Below are 12,634 nucleotides of genomic sequence, written 5' to 3'. Positions count from 1 at the left end.
CCAGGTATGATTTTTCCTTTTCTTAACATTAGATTTTTTAAAAAAAAATTAAATTTATATGTTTATTTTGAATATCCATTTTTTAAAAAAATTTGAGTTCAGAATTCTTTCACCCCTTCCAGCCCCACCACCACTTATTCATAAGGCAATATATCTATTATACATGTGAAATCATATAGAATATATTTCCATACTAAACATGTTGTAAAAAAAGCAAAAAATATAAAGTTAAAAAATTATACTTCAATCTGCACGCAGAGTTTATCAGTTCTCTCTAGAGAGGGACAGCATTTTTCATCTTGAATTATCGAATTGATCAAAGTAGCTAAGTCTTTCACAGTTGATCATCCTTATAACATTGCTATAACTGCACACAATGTTCTCCAGGTTCTGCTCATTTCACTCTGTATCAGTTCATGTAAGTCCAGGTTTTTCTGAAATCATCCTCTTCATCATTTCTTACAACACAACAGTATTCCAGCAAATCATATACCACAAACTTGTTCAGAGATTCTCCAATTGATAGGCATCCCCTCAATTTCCAATTCTTTGCCACCACAAAAAGATCTGCTATAAATATTTTTGTACAAATAGGTCCTTTTCTGGAAAGACTTATGTGAACTGATGCTGAGTGAAGTGAGCAGAACCAGGAGAACATTGTACACCGTAATAGCAATATTGTGTGATAACTAACTCTGACAGCCTTAGCTCTTCTCAGCAATACAATAATCTAAGACGATTCCAAAAGACTCAAGACGGAATATGCTATCCACATCCAAAGAAAGAACTATGGAGTCTGAATGTAGATCGAGGCATACTATTTTCTCTCTCTTTTTTCCTCATAGTTTTTCCCTTTTGTTCTGATTCTTCTTTTACAACATGACTAATGTTTAATATGATTGTACATGTATAGTCTATTTCAGATTGTATGACATCTGGGAATGGGGAGGGAAGGAAGGGAGAAACAACATGGAACTCAAAATCTTATAAAAGTGAATGTTGAAAACTAAAAAAAAAATTTTAAATAAAAAACCCAACAAATAGGTCCCTTTCCCTTTTCTTTTATCTCTTTGGGATACAGACCTAGAAATAGTATTGCTGGGTCAAAGGGTATGCACAGTCTTATAGACCTTTGGGTATAGTTCCAAATTGCTCTCCAGAATGGCTGGATTAGTTCACAACTCTACCAACAGTGTGCATTAGTGTCCCAATTTTTTGACAATCCCTCCATCATTTATTATTTTCCTTTTCTGTCATGTCAGCCAATCTGGCAGGTGTAGGGTGGTGTCTTAGAGTTGTCTACTTTGCATTTCTTTAAGCAGTACTAATTTAAAGAATTTTTTCATATGCCTATTGCTAGTTTTGATTTCTTCTTCTGAAAACTGCCTGTCTATATTCTTTGACCATTCATCAACTGGGGAATGGTTCTTATTTGGCTCAGTGCCCTACATATTTGAGAAATGAGGCCTTTATCAGAGAAACTTGCTACAAACATTTTTTCCCAGTTTCCTGTTTTCCTTCTAATTCTGGGTGCATTAACTTTGTTTATGCAAAACCCTTTTAACTTAATGTAATCAAAATGATCTATTTTACTTCCTGTAATCCTCACTATCTCTTGTTTGGTTATAAACTCTTCTCTTATCCATTGATATGACAGGTACATTTTCCCATGTTCTATTTATTTACTGATGATATCATCCTTTATGTCTAAATCATTCAACCTTATCTTGATACACAGTGGGAGATGTTGGTTTATATCTAGTGTCTGTCAAATTATTTTCCAATATTCCCAGCAAATTTTTGTCAAATGTTGCATTCTTACCCCCAAAGCTTGGATCTTTGGACTTATCAAACACTAGATTAGTATGGTTATTTACTATTGTATATTGTATACCTAATCTATTCTACTCATCCACCACTCTGTTTCTTAGCCAGTACCACACTGTTTAATGATTACCACTTTGTAATATAGCTTAAAATCTGGAACTGCTAGGCTACCTACCTTAACTTTTTTTTTTTACTGATTCCTTTGATATTCTTGACCTTTTGTTCTTCCAGATAAATTTTGTTACTGTTTTTTCTAGCTCTATAAATTAATTTTTTGGTAGTATGAAACTGAATAGGTAAATTAACTTAGGTAGAATTTCTCCCTACTGCTAATCAAATATTTCTAATATTCTGAAAAGGCAGGGTTGGGGGAAGGTATGGTTTTTGTCTGTCACCAACAACTTCTTAGATCAAGAAAGCCCTGAGGACAGGTTAAAACACTAGAAGGACCAAGTACATCGATTAATGCAAAAATTTAATTGAGCCTTTGAGGTATTCTTAAATTTTGGTTCTTCTAGACAGTTAAGATGGAGCCATTATTACTTATGACTTTTATAACCACACAGCAAGGTGCTAGATACAGACACCATTCTGAGTAACTAGTTGTTGATTACTTGATGTTAGGATGAAGTCTACTGGAGGTTACCCTCAAAGCTACCTCAGATGGTGCTTAATATATGGACTCATATTTTCAGTGTGTTTGTTAGTCACAAAAGGAAGATACAAGTCAAACCTCATTGTGATAAACATCCCAGGGTGTTCATAATCTTTCATAGTATTATAATTTGACTGTTAGAGGTGTCAATTAAAATACACCAAACGTTCAATGGGATGTGGACATTTTAACATTTTATAGATTTTTATAGATAAAAATATTATAGATTTTATAGATAAAAATCATAGATTTTTAAAAAAACATTTTTATAGTATTTGTTATAACTGGGTCTGGTTAATATGGATTGTAGGAACTTATCCATAGATTGGGAGGTGAACTAGACCACATCTAATTTCAGATTCTGGATATGGGCTGATTTTCTATTTGCTTCTAGGTAAAATTTGAAATGTATGTTGTTCTTGTCAGAACAGTAGAAAACCTTTACAGCTGAGCTTTTGGAGGTGGGAGCTGAGGCCTAAGGAGTGAGGGCACCATCCTCTCTTCCCAGGCTGAAGTTTCTTTCAGCTAGTACAAAAATGCAGGGAGAAGAAGCAGGGTTTCTATTGCTAGAGTTTCAAAACTAGCCTTCAACTTTGAAGGACTTTAAGAATTCTGATCAATACAACGACCAACCACAATTTCAGAGGGCTGATGATGGCACATGCTACCCACCTCTTGAAAGAGAGGGAATGAACTCAGTGCAGAACGAGATATTTGTTATAAGACTTTCATTTTTCTTTTCTTTTTTTCTTTTTAATAGACTGGGGGAGAGAAAGGAAGGAAGGAGAGAAAATATATTTTTGTTCATTAGAAAAGAAGAAAAATGTGGGAAAAACCCCAAACAAAACTAATCTTCGTTATACTGTGTGTGCAAAACCTGATGGTAATTAGAGAGAGGGGAGGTGAGGGACTTCATCACAATGGAGTAGTATAGCTCTGAGACTTGGATATTCCTCTGTGCCTCTCCTTACACATGGTGTATTTTCCTTGTCCTGTGAGTACTCTCCAGAGGGGTCTGTGTGCCAGGCTGCACTGCTGAGGTGACAGTCATCTCTGGGTACAAAGAACACTAAGACGATTTAGCTGTGATGAATCTTTCACAAGGTCAGCAAAAATTAGATAGCTTTGACAATACCTTCTGTCTCCATTAGACTGTGAGCTCCTTTGGAGCATAGACTTTTTTGTTTTGTTTTGTTTTTTGGGTTGGTTTTTTTTGGCCTTTCTTGATATCCCTAGTGCTTGGCACAGTGCCTGGCATATAGTAAGCATTTAAGATGTGTTAGCTAGCTAATCGTAGTAGATGAAGAGAAGTCATGACAGTATGGGACCCCAATAGCTTTTAATTCTTGGAGCTGCATTTGGAGCCAAATTGAGATCATCTGTGTTTAAGGAGAATTATTATGAAGGTCACTGGGAATATACTTATTCTAGCAATGCCACTATTCAAATCTCAAGGAATTCATGATGGAAGATCTCCCCATTTATAGCCAAAGACTGTATTCAATGCCATAACAATTGGTCAATTCAAGGAATTAAAACATACCACACACAAACAGAACAAAAAGAAAAACAGTGAAACCAGTTGTTAGGCATTGTGTAGACGAAAAATGGCTTTCTGAGTGAATTTTCTACTTTTCAAAACAGTCTTGTTCATAACAGGCAGACACAGCCTCAGTCTCAGCTGCCCCTTTTGGAATGCTCATGCTGTCATCTTATGTTGCTTTTGGAGATCTGCCTGGTGACTTAACTTTTTGAGCTTTTTTTTCAAGAAAATTAAAGGATTAACCATTCTTTTACTAAATTTGGGGATGTGATTATTTAAAAACCCTAATAAACTCTGAAGGCAACAGCATGGAAGGGGAACTGTCCTGCTTTTCCCAAAAATGCTTCTTAGGACCATGATCAGAGACATAATACTGGTTCGAACTAGTCCTAAAGTCCTTATAGTCTTGTCACTGAATTTGACCTTTTTTTTTTAACATTTGCAAAATAGATTTGAAAGGCTGTCACATAAAAGGATTGCCCTTGTTCTGTTTGACTTCATAGGGCAGAATTAGGAGCAATGAGAGGATGTTGAAATGAGGTAAATTTAGGCTTGATACGTCAAGAAAAAACTTCCTAATGATGAGAGCTGTCTAAAAGTGGAACGAGCCACCTCTGAAGGAAGTGTGTTCTACCGAACTATGGGTCTTCAAGCAAAAGTTGTATGACCACTTAGCAGGAATGTTACAGATCTGTGAATGGAAGCTGGCCATGGAGTCCAAAGAACTGGCTTTGAATCCAGTCTCATTAACTTGTTTTATGGCCCTAGGCAAGTCACTTAACCTCTATGGGCCTCAGTGTCCTTATGTGTAAAATAAGAATAACATTACCTACCTCATACCATTGTTTTAAGACTCAAATGAGATCACGTGTATAAAGTACTTTCCACAGCTTAAAAATTTTATTCATCATTTCCCTCCCTCCCCCAATGAAGTACAGAAGTGGTCCATGAACAAGTCACTATATTGCTATTTTTTTATAATAATGTTCTACAGACTATTGTATAACTGGAAAAATAATTACTTTTTATAATGGAATAAAAGTATCAGAAAGCCAACTCTTGGAGCTCGCTAAAGCATCCTTGGTACAACTCTCATAGTATGTAGAATGTGGAAGATGATTAAGTGCATTATTTCAGCCTACTCTCATAGCATTCTCATTTCTTCTGTTAGGTCTTTATACTTCGAAAGGATTTCTTTCTCATGACAGACAGAGTAGCTTAGTAGAGAGAAAACTAGTTTCAGAGCCACAAAGACCTGGATTCAAGTCCCAGTTCTCACAAGTATTGTCTGTATACCTCTGGGGAAATCAATTAGCATCGCAACGCTCTTTACAATCCTCTAAGAATATAAGTTGTGGAAGACATGCTTTGATAAAAGAAATTTCTCTTCTGGGAGTTTCCTATGCCAAAGAAATCACAGTCCTAGTCCGTAGTCCCCTTCTTTTTACATTGTTCAGAGACTATGAGTTTTTGGTAAAGCAAAATCTATAGAAAACATTATTAAAAATTTATGGGTCAATAGTTTATCTGGATGATTATGGGCAATAACTGGGCCTATATGATAACAATGATCTAGTTTATTCTGGAAAGCAATTGGGAATTTTTCTAAGAAAGTGACTGAAATGTCTATACTCTTTTACTCAGAGTTCCCACTATAAGGCATGTACCATAAAGAAGTGGAGGATAAAAAAAGTCCTTATACACACCAAAATATTAGTAGCAGCTGTTTTTTGTAGTAGTAAAGAACAAGACACAAAGTAGACGCCCAATGACCAGGCAATGTCTAAACAAGCTGTAGTTAGTGAATGTCACAGAGTACATTACTGTGCTATGACAAATAATGAACGTGATACACCAAAGAAGCATATAAAGACATATGAATTGGTGCGAAGTGAACAAAATCAGGTTAATAACACACATAAATGATGACGAAGCTTCTTTTTCTCACTAACTGCCCTGCTATCCTAGTAATAACTCTACCCTGAGGCTGTGATCTCCTGATTGACACCTGCCCTGCCCCCTATTCCAAAAGTTTCCCCTATTTTTCAGCTCCCTTTTATATGTCAAATTCCCTCAGTTGAATATAAGTTCCTTGATTGTAGGGGCTGTCATTTCTTGCTTCTATCTGTATTCCCAGAGTTTAGCACCTGTTTCAACAATCTGGCAAGTAGCTGTTGTGGGGGTGAAAGACCAACACAAGCCCAACAACAAGCACGCTACCAGCACGCTGCAAAAGCCCAGGTTCTTTTGATCTGCTTTAGTAAGGAAAGCAACATTAAGGGGTTGACAAGATTACTTTAATTCAACATACAAATATCACTCACTTAGTTCAGGAGAAAAAGCCAGCACCCTGAACTTTGGAGCAAATACAAATTACAAACATCAGACAGACAGACCAAATACAATTCATAGTTACCAACATCTAGGTTTGGCCCGGGAGCTCATAACAAGGGCTGGCCCAGAGTCACCTGTGCCACCATTGCTGTGGGTAAGAGCTCCAAAAAAAGAGAAAGCCAACTCCTGGTTTTATATCATCACAAAGAGGCGACTTAAACCCACGTAATCTAAAAGCCTCTGATGTCCCAAACATGTCACTCAAACTCATGTGTAAACTAGGCCCTCCCCTGAGGCAAGGAGGTCACCAAGGACTCCCAAATCTAATCAAGGAAACAAAGGTCAAACTCTTCAAGGGCACTTGGTTGAACTGAGTGCTAAGAGCCCCTTCTGTTTACCAACACAGCACTGTGCCCATTGAGTTCTTAAGTTCTGCTTATTTGTCTGCAATGAGGTCAATGGAAAAGACAATAAAGCAATCAATTTGTCTGCAATGAGGTCAATGGAAAAGACAATAAAGCAATCAAAATTGACCGAGGACTGTAAAATAATTATGACCAAGTTCTCTCCCAAAGACACATGAGAAGGCACCTCCCAGACCATGCAGGGAAGGGGGCTTATGGACATGGAACACGTCATATAATGTCAGACTTCTTGTATGTATTATTTAGTTTTGCTGAATTTCCTTTTTTAAAATTTTTGTTATAAAGCCTCTCTAAGCAGGGAAGGGGGGGAGATATACTGAGAATAAGGGTCATGTAAAAACAAAATATAGCAATAAAATTTTATTTTAAAATTTAAAATATATACAATTTTAAAAAATAATGTTCTGGCTCCAGTGGTTTATTAGTTGAGTTCTCAAGGACATTTCAAAGTCTATATTGGAATATGGAATTTATCATCTGTCAGGTTATAAAAGGTCCACTTCTTTAGTATTATTCTAGCCATCAGCCTGCAATGATATGTTGCATAATTTCTACTTTTTCCTTGAATAATATACATTGATCCATTAAGTCCAGGATAACAGGATAATGCTTCTATAATTTCTTGTAGCAATGACCTGATCCCAATTTGCCACCATAAACTCTTGTGTTTCTATATCACAAATCTGCAAGACTCCACTATGTGTTCAATGCTTCTTTGTCAATACATTATTGGTAGAGGTCATTGTAGATGTCACCCATGGAAGCCCTTTTGATTCCACTCTTGGGTCTTAGCAATTTTATGAGCTCTATCTTAGAGGCAAATGATTTTCAGCTCAATTTGACAAATCTAATAAGGTAGTACATACTGTCAGACTTTACTACCACTGTTCAGAGAAGGTTTATCTGCCTGTTCTGTATTTCTGTAAATATCTGTAAGTTTCTGACCTTTTTTGTCATACGCTATTGTTTTTCAGTAGTTGAGTAGTGTCTGACTCCTCATAACCTCATTTGGCATTTTCTTGGCAAAGACACTGAAGTAGTTCGCCATTTCCTTCTCCAGCTCATTTTGCAGATGAGGAAACTGAGGCAAACAGGGTTAAGGGACTTGCCCAAGGTCACACAGCTAGTAAGTGCCTGAGGCCAGATTTGAACTCACAAAGATGAGTCTTCCTGACTTCAGGCCCAGCACTCTGTCCACTGTGCCACCTAGCTGCCTTTTGTCCTATGCTATGGATGTATATCGATTCTTTTCCTTCTTTTTGATAAGCGAGTGTTACTTTTTTTTTCTATAATAGCCTTAGGCTGTTGGGCTCTGTGTTTTCTTAATATTCTATGGCCTTAATTTTTATGATTACTATTATTATTACTACAGTCACCTCATTGTTCTTAGAGTTTTTGATGGAGCTCAGTTAGAAACAGTCCAAGGACAAGTGGTTATTCTGGTATTTTTTAGTATTGAATGTTTTATGAACTACTGAATAGGTGAATAAAATGACTGCATAACTCTATTTATTATTAATATTGTTACTATCATTATTAGAGATTCATTTGGGGGTTACAGAGTAGATTAGATGGTCACTGAGGTCCCTTCTAACAATCAAATGTGATCCAAGTCACTTGGCCTCTCTGGAACTCAGTTTTCTCATTTAGAGGAATGAGGAGGTTGGATTTCTGAGCCTTGAATTCCTTGCCTTTTCTGAATCTTTGATACTCGAATTTCATTAAATTTTAAAAAATATACTTTTCAAACAAAGAACACCTTCTCTCCCTCCACACATTAAGAAAGCAGGAAAAACAAAACTCCTATTATAAGAATGGAGAGTCGAGTGAAACAAATGCCTACATTGGCTATAAAAAAATTATGTCTCAACCTACATTCTGACTCCCATCACCTTTCTGTCTGGAGGTGGTAGCATATTTGATCTTGAGTTCTCTGGAATTGTAGTGGTCAGAGCTTCTAAGTTTTTCAAAGTTGATTTTTTTTTACAGTATTGTTATCATACAGTTCTTGTAGTTCTGGTCATCTAGTCTTTCCAGGTATTTCTGAAACCATCCTCTTCATCATTTCTATTTTTAAAATAAAATTTTATTTTCAAATGAAGATCCATGTTCTCTCCATCCTATCTTCCCCTGCCCCCCCCCAAGAAAACAAAAACCAACCAACCAAAAACTCAAAAGTTCTGTTACAAAAATCAAAAAAAATTCCCTACACTGGTCATGTACAAAAAAATACATGTAATCTACACTCTGAGTGCGGATCAAGAAGGGGGAAGTACCCTTTTTCACTTCTTACAGCACAATAGGATACCATCACATTTACTTGCTCAGCCATTCACCAAGTGATGGTTACCACCCACCCCGAGTTTTCAACTGGCTTCTCTAAATATTTTTGTACATATGGGTCCTTTTCCTCTTTCTTTGATCTCTTTGGGGTATAGACCTACTAGTGGTATCCCTCAGTCAAAGAGTAGGGCACAGTTTAATAGCGTTTTAGGCACAGGTCCAAATGGCCTTCTAGAATAGCTAGACCAGTTTACAACTCTACCACATCGTGCATTAATGTACCTGTTTTCCCACAGCCCTCCAGCATCTGTCATTTCCCTTTTTCTCATCTTAGCCAATATGATGAGTATGAGATGGAACCTTAGAGTTATTTAATTTTAATTTCTCTAATTATTAGTGGAACTACAATTTCTTTGAACAACTTACAGGATTTTAACCGGTCAGGCAGTTATATTTACATTGGGACTAAACTCATAGGCATGTTTTCTCTCATAAAGAGCTAGCCATCATTAACTCCTTTCTTTTTCTTTAACTCTAACATGAATAATTGAAAATATATATTTATGAGTACAAGTTTTTATGTGAGTCTATTAAGAATATGTAAGACATATGCATGTCTTTAGCTATCTGGTGCCATTCGTCTTGACCTTATTTAGATTTTACATTCGAGAGCAGAAATTTTGTTCTCTCCACATTTGGTAAAACTCTATAGTACCTGGCAACAGGTGATAATATTTTTCATGATTATAATCTGATTCATTGTTTCTTGTTTTATCTACTGATTTTACAGAAAATTTAAATATGCCTTCTCTCCCCACGAAGTTCAAGTTGGAGAATTATCTGATTTGAGACTGATTTGGATTATCTATGTTCCCCCTACCCAACCCAGAGACTTTTATTTTGATGGTGAGCTTCTGGGGAATTTTTCCTGTTCAGCTGGCCTAAACATTGGATCTCTCCCATTTATAAACTGAGTATTTCCATTATTTTATGTCTTTATGTACCTTTTCAGTTCATATGTGCATGCTCTTGGGCACAGAGGCTTTAAAAAGTAATGCACATCCTTTACACTTTCTTGCAACAGAGAGGCCTTTTTCCCTCCCTGAAGAGTTTTCCTATTTTTTTTTCTTCTTGCACAGAAGGAAATCTTAATATCCTCTTTTACTCAGCAGTCATAGGAAGGGATAGGAAGACATACCAAACACAAGTAGAAAATTAATTATACATACTTGGATATAGGCAGCTAGGTGTCATAGTGGATGAAGATTGTCAGGTCTGAAGTTAGAAAGACCTGAGTTTGAATGTGACCTCTGACTCTTACTAGCTATGTGACCCTGGGGAAGTCACCTAATTTATTTGCCTCATTTTCCTCAACACCTCCCTCCCAGGGATGTTGTGAGGACTGAATGAGATATCTGCAAAACGCTTAGTACAGTGTTTGCTACACTGTAGGCACTACATAAATGCTAACACTTATTATTACTGTTATTGTCGATGTCCCCCCCTGAACTGTTAGCATCTAGATATTGAGTCACAAAAGTCAACCTCCAACATAGGGCCCTTCTTAAAGTGAGCATGCTGGAGCCAGCTCATACTGACTTTTGAGAGCTGATATTTATATTTTCAGTGTGAGCATTTACAACTTGGAAATTGGCAAACATGGCAAAAATCAGGGCTTGATTTATTGTTTTATTGATTATCTAGACTTAAGAAAGTGATGTAGAAAATGTTAATAATGCAAGTTATACATAAAAGTGTGTTGGGTGTACATTTTTTTGGAGAGCTGGTGGTTAAACATTTACCAACACACTTGTACCCTTTTATCTCTACTTTATGTACCATAAAGTAGAGATGTTAATATTAAGCTACTTAGAGGGCTATCTTTGAAATCTTTGAAATCCCAATTCAAATAATTAAACATGGTATATAAAAGATATACTCACCTCTTGTTTAGTTACTTTAGCTGCATCTTTGCCCTCAGCACCTTCTGGAGACTGAAAAGAAAATTGATGCAAGTTAATTTTCTTTAAATAGAGAAACATAAGATTTAAGTAGATACAGCATGAGCTACCAGAATATCTGGGGTAAGATTAAATTAGTAATCATTCTAGAAAAAGTATGCTAGTAAGCAGACATATATATGTGCATGTGTGTGTGTGTGTGTGTGTATGTATGTTCTCAATTCATTTATATCACCTGTCTCACTTTTCCTTTTTATGTTTTTACCCTGACTGCTAAGAGCAGATAGGTAGAGAGGAGGCCTCAAAAGTGGGAAGAGCTATGTTCAGGTCCTGCCTCTGACACATACTGACTGTAGAGTCATAGGGAATGGGTCTCAGGGACAGCAAGATCTGTATTCAAGTCCTACCTTTTACCCATATTGGCTAAACAAGCCACTTAAGCTTTCAATGTCCCTGGCAATTTTCTAAAACTATAAATTAGACGACAACTGCAAAACCTCGCTGGTACAGAGATTTTCCTCCCCAGGAGTTCCCCATACCAACAAAATCACAGGTCTGGACATAGGCATTCAGACACACACACACACATAACCTAAACAGGGAAGAAGGAATTATGTGAGTAAATGAATTCCAGAAACAGGGCAGCTAGGTGGCACAGTAGAAAGAGCACTGGGCTTAGAATCAGGAAGACCCATTTTCCTGAGTTCAAATCTGGCATCAGACACTTATTAGTTACATGACTCTGGGGAAGTCACTTAACCTTACTTGCCTCAGTTTCCCTCATCTGTAAAAGGAGCTGGAGAAGGAAATGGCAAACCACTCCAGTATCTCTGCTAAGAGAATCCTAAATGGGGTCACAAAGAGTAGGACATGACTAAAAAATGACTGAACAGAACAGACGGCCCACATCGAGCCTAAGCAGCTTTGTTCATTTCTAAGATGCTCACGCTTCCATTTATACAATAAAGATAATAAAGAATCTAGACATTCCACTATTTCTTCTTTCCTTTATCAATTCATCAATGTTTTGAGGGAGAAACGGAAAGAGTGACAGATAGAGGGGTATATTTAGCAAGTGACTGAAAGCGCTTACACTTAGGATTTCCCTTTTATTTTAAAGTTGAAATATCAAACTATGGTTCAGAAAAAGAAGACCTAGGCAGTTATGACTCCATACCTTACCCATCTTATCTATCTCTGGAGCTAGAAGCCCACTGTTCTACACTCCACTAAAGAGTGTGTGTGTATGTGTGTGTGTGTGCGTGTGTGTCTGTAATATGCATGTATGTATGTGTCTATAGACACATATACATGTGTGTATATGTGTGTATGTGTGTGTGTGTGTGTATGTGTGTGTCTATGGACACGTATACATGCAAAAAAGATTCAGAGAGAGAGAAGAGAGAAAAATTGAGAGGAATGGACAAGGGAGTGCCGATTATATCCCCCTTACTTTTACCCCAAACAATGAAAACAATCATTTGTGACTTTAGCTGCTCTATCCATGGCAAGGACTAGGTATATTCCACTTAGAAAAGCCTCTGCTAGTATAAGTGTTTATAGTTTTAAATCAGAAGGAAAGGGAGACAGGAAAGGTTAAAAATAC

The 12,634-nt window shown here is 36.8% G+C and overlaps 1 protein-coding gene across 5 annotated transcripts in view; it reads right to left on the bottom strand.

The window, feature by feature from the left end:
- The window catches only part of HMGN3 (high mobility group nucleosomal binding domain 3), a 77,366-nt gene that overhangs the window by 20,229 nt on the left and 44,503 nt on the right, over nt 1–12,634 (bottom strand). For all 5 annotated transcript variants that reach the window (XM_036769397.1, XM_036769399.1, XM_036769400.1 and 2 more), the window contains one exon: nt 11,011–11,061. In XM_036769397.1, the coding sequence (XP_036625292.1) occupies nt 11,011–11,061 (51 nt within the window). The remainder of the gene's footprint in view (nt 1–11,010; nt 11,062–12,634) is intronic.

Source organism: Trichosurus vulpecula, chromosome 7 (assembly GCF_011100635.1).
Source record: "Trichosurus vulpecula isolate mTriVul1 chromosome 7, mTriVul1.pri, whole genome shotgun sequence".
Lineage (NCBI taxonomy): Eukaryota > Metazoa > Chordata > Mammalia > Diprotodontia > Phalangeridae > Trichosurus > Trichosurus vulpecula.
Note: the sequence above shows the minus strand (reverse complement) of the source record. Positions and strands in the feature narration are given on the sequence as shown.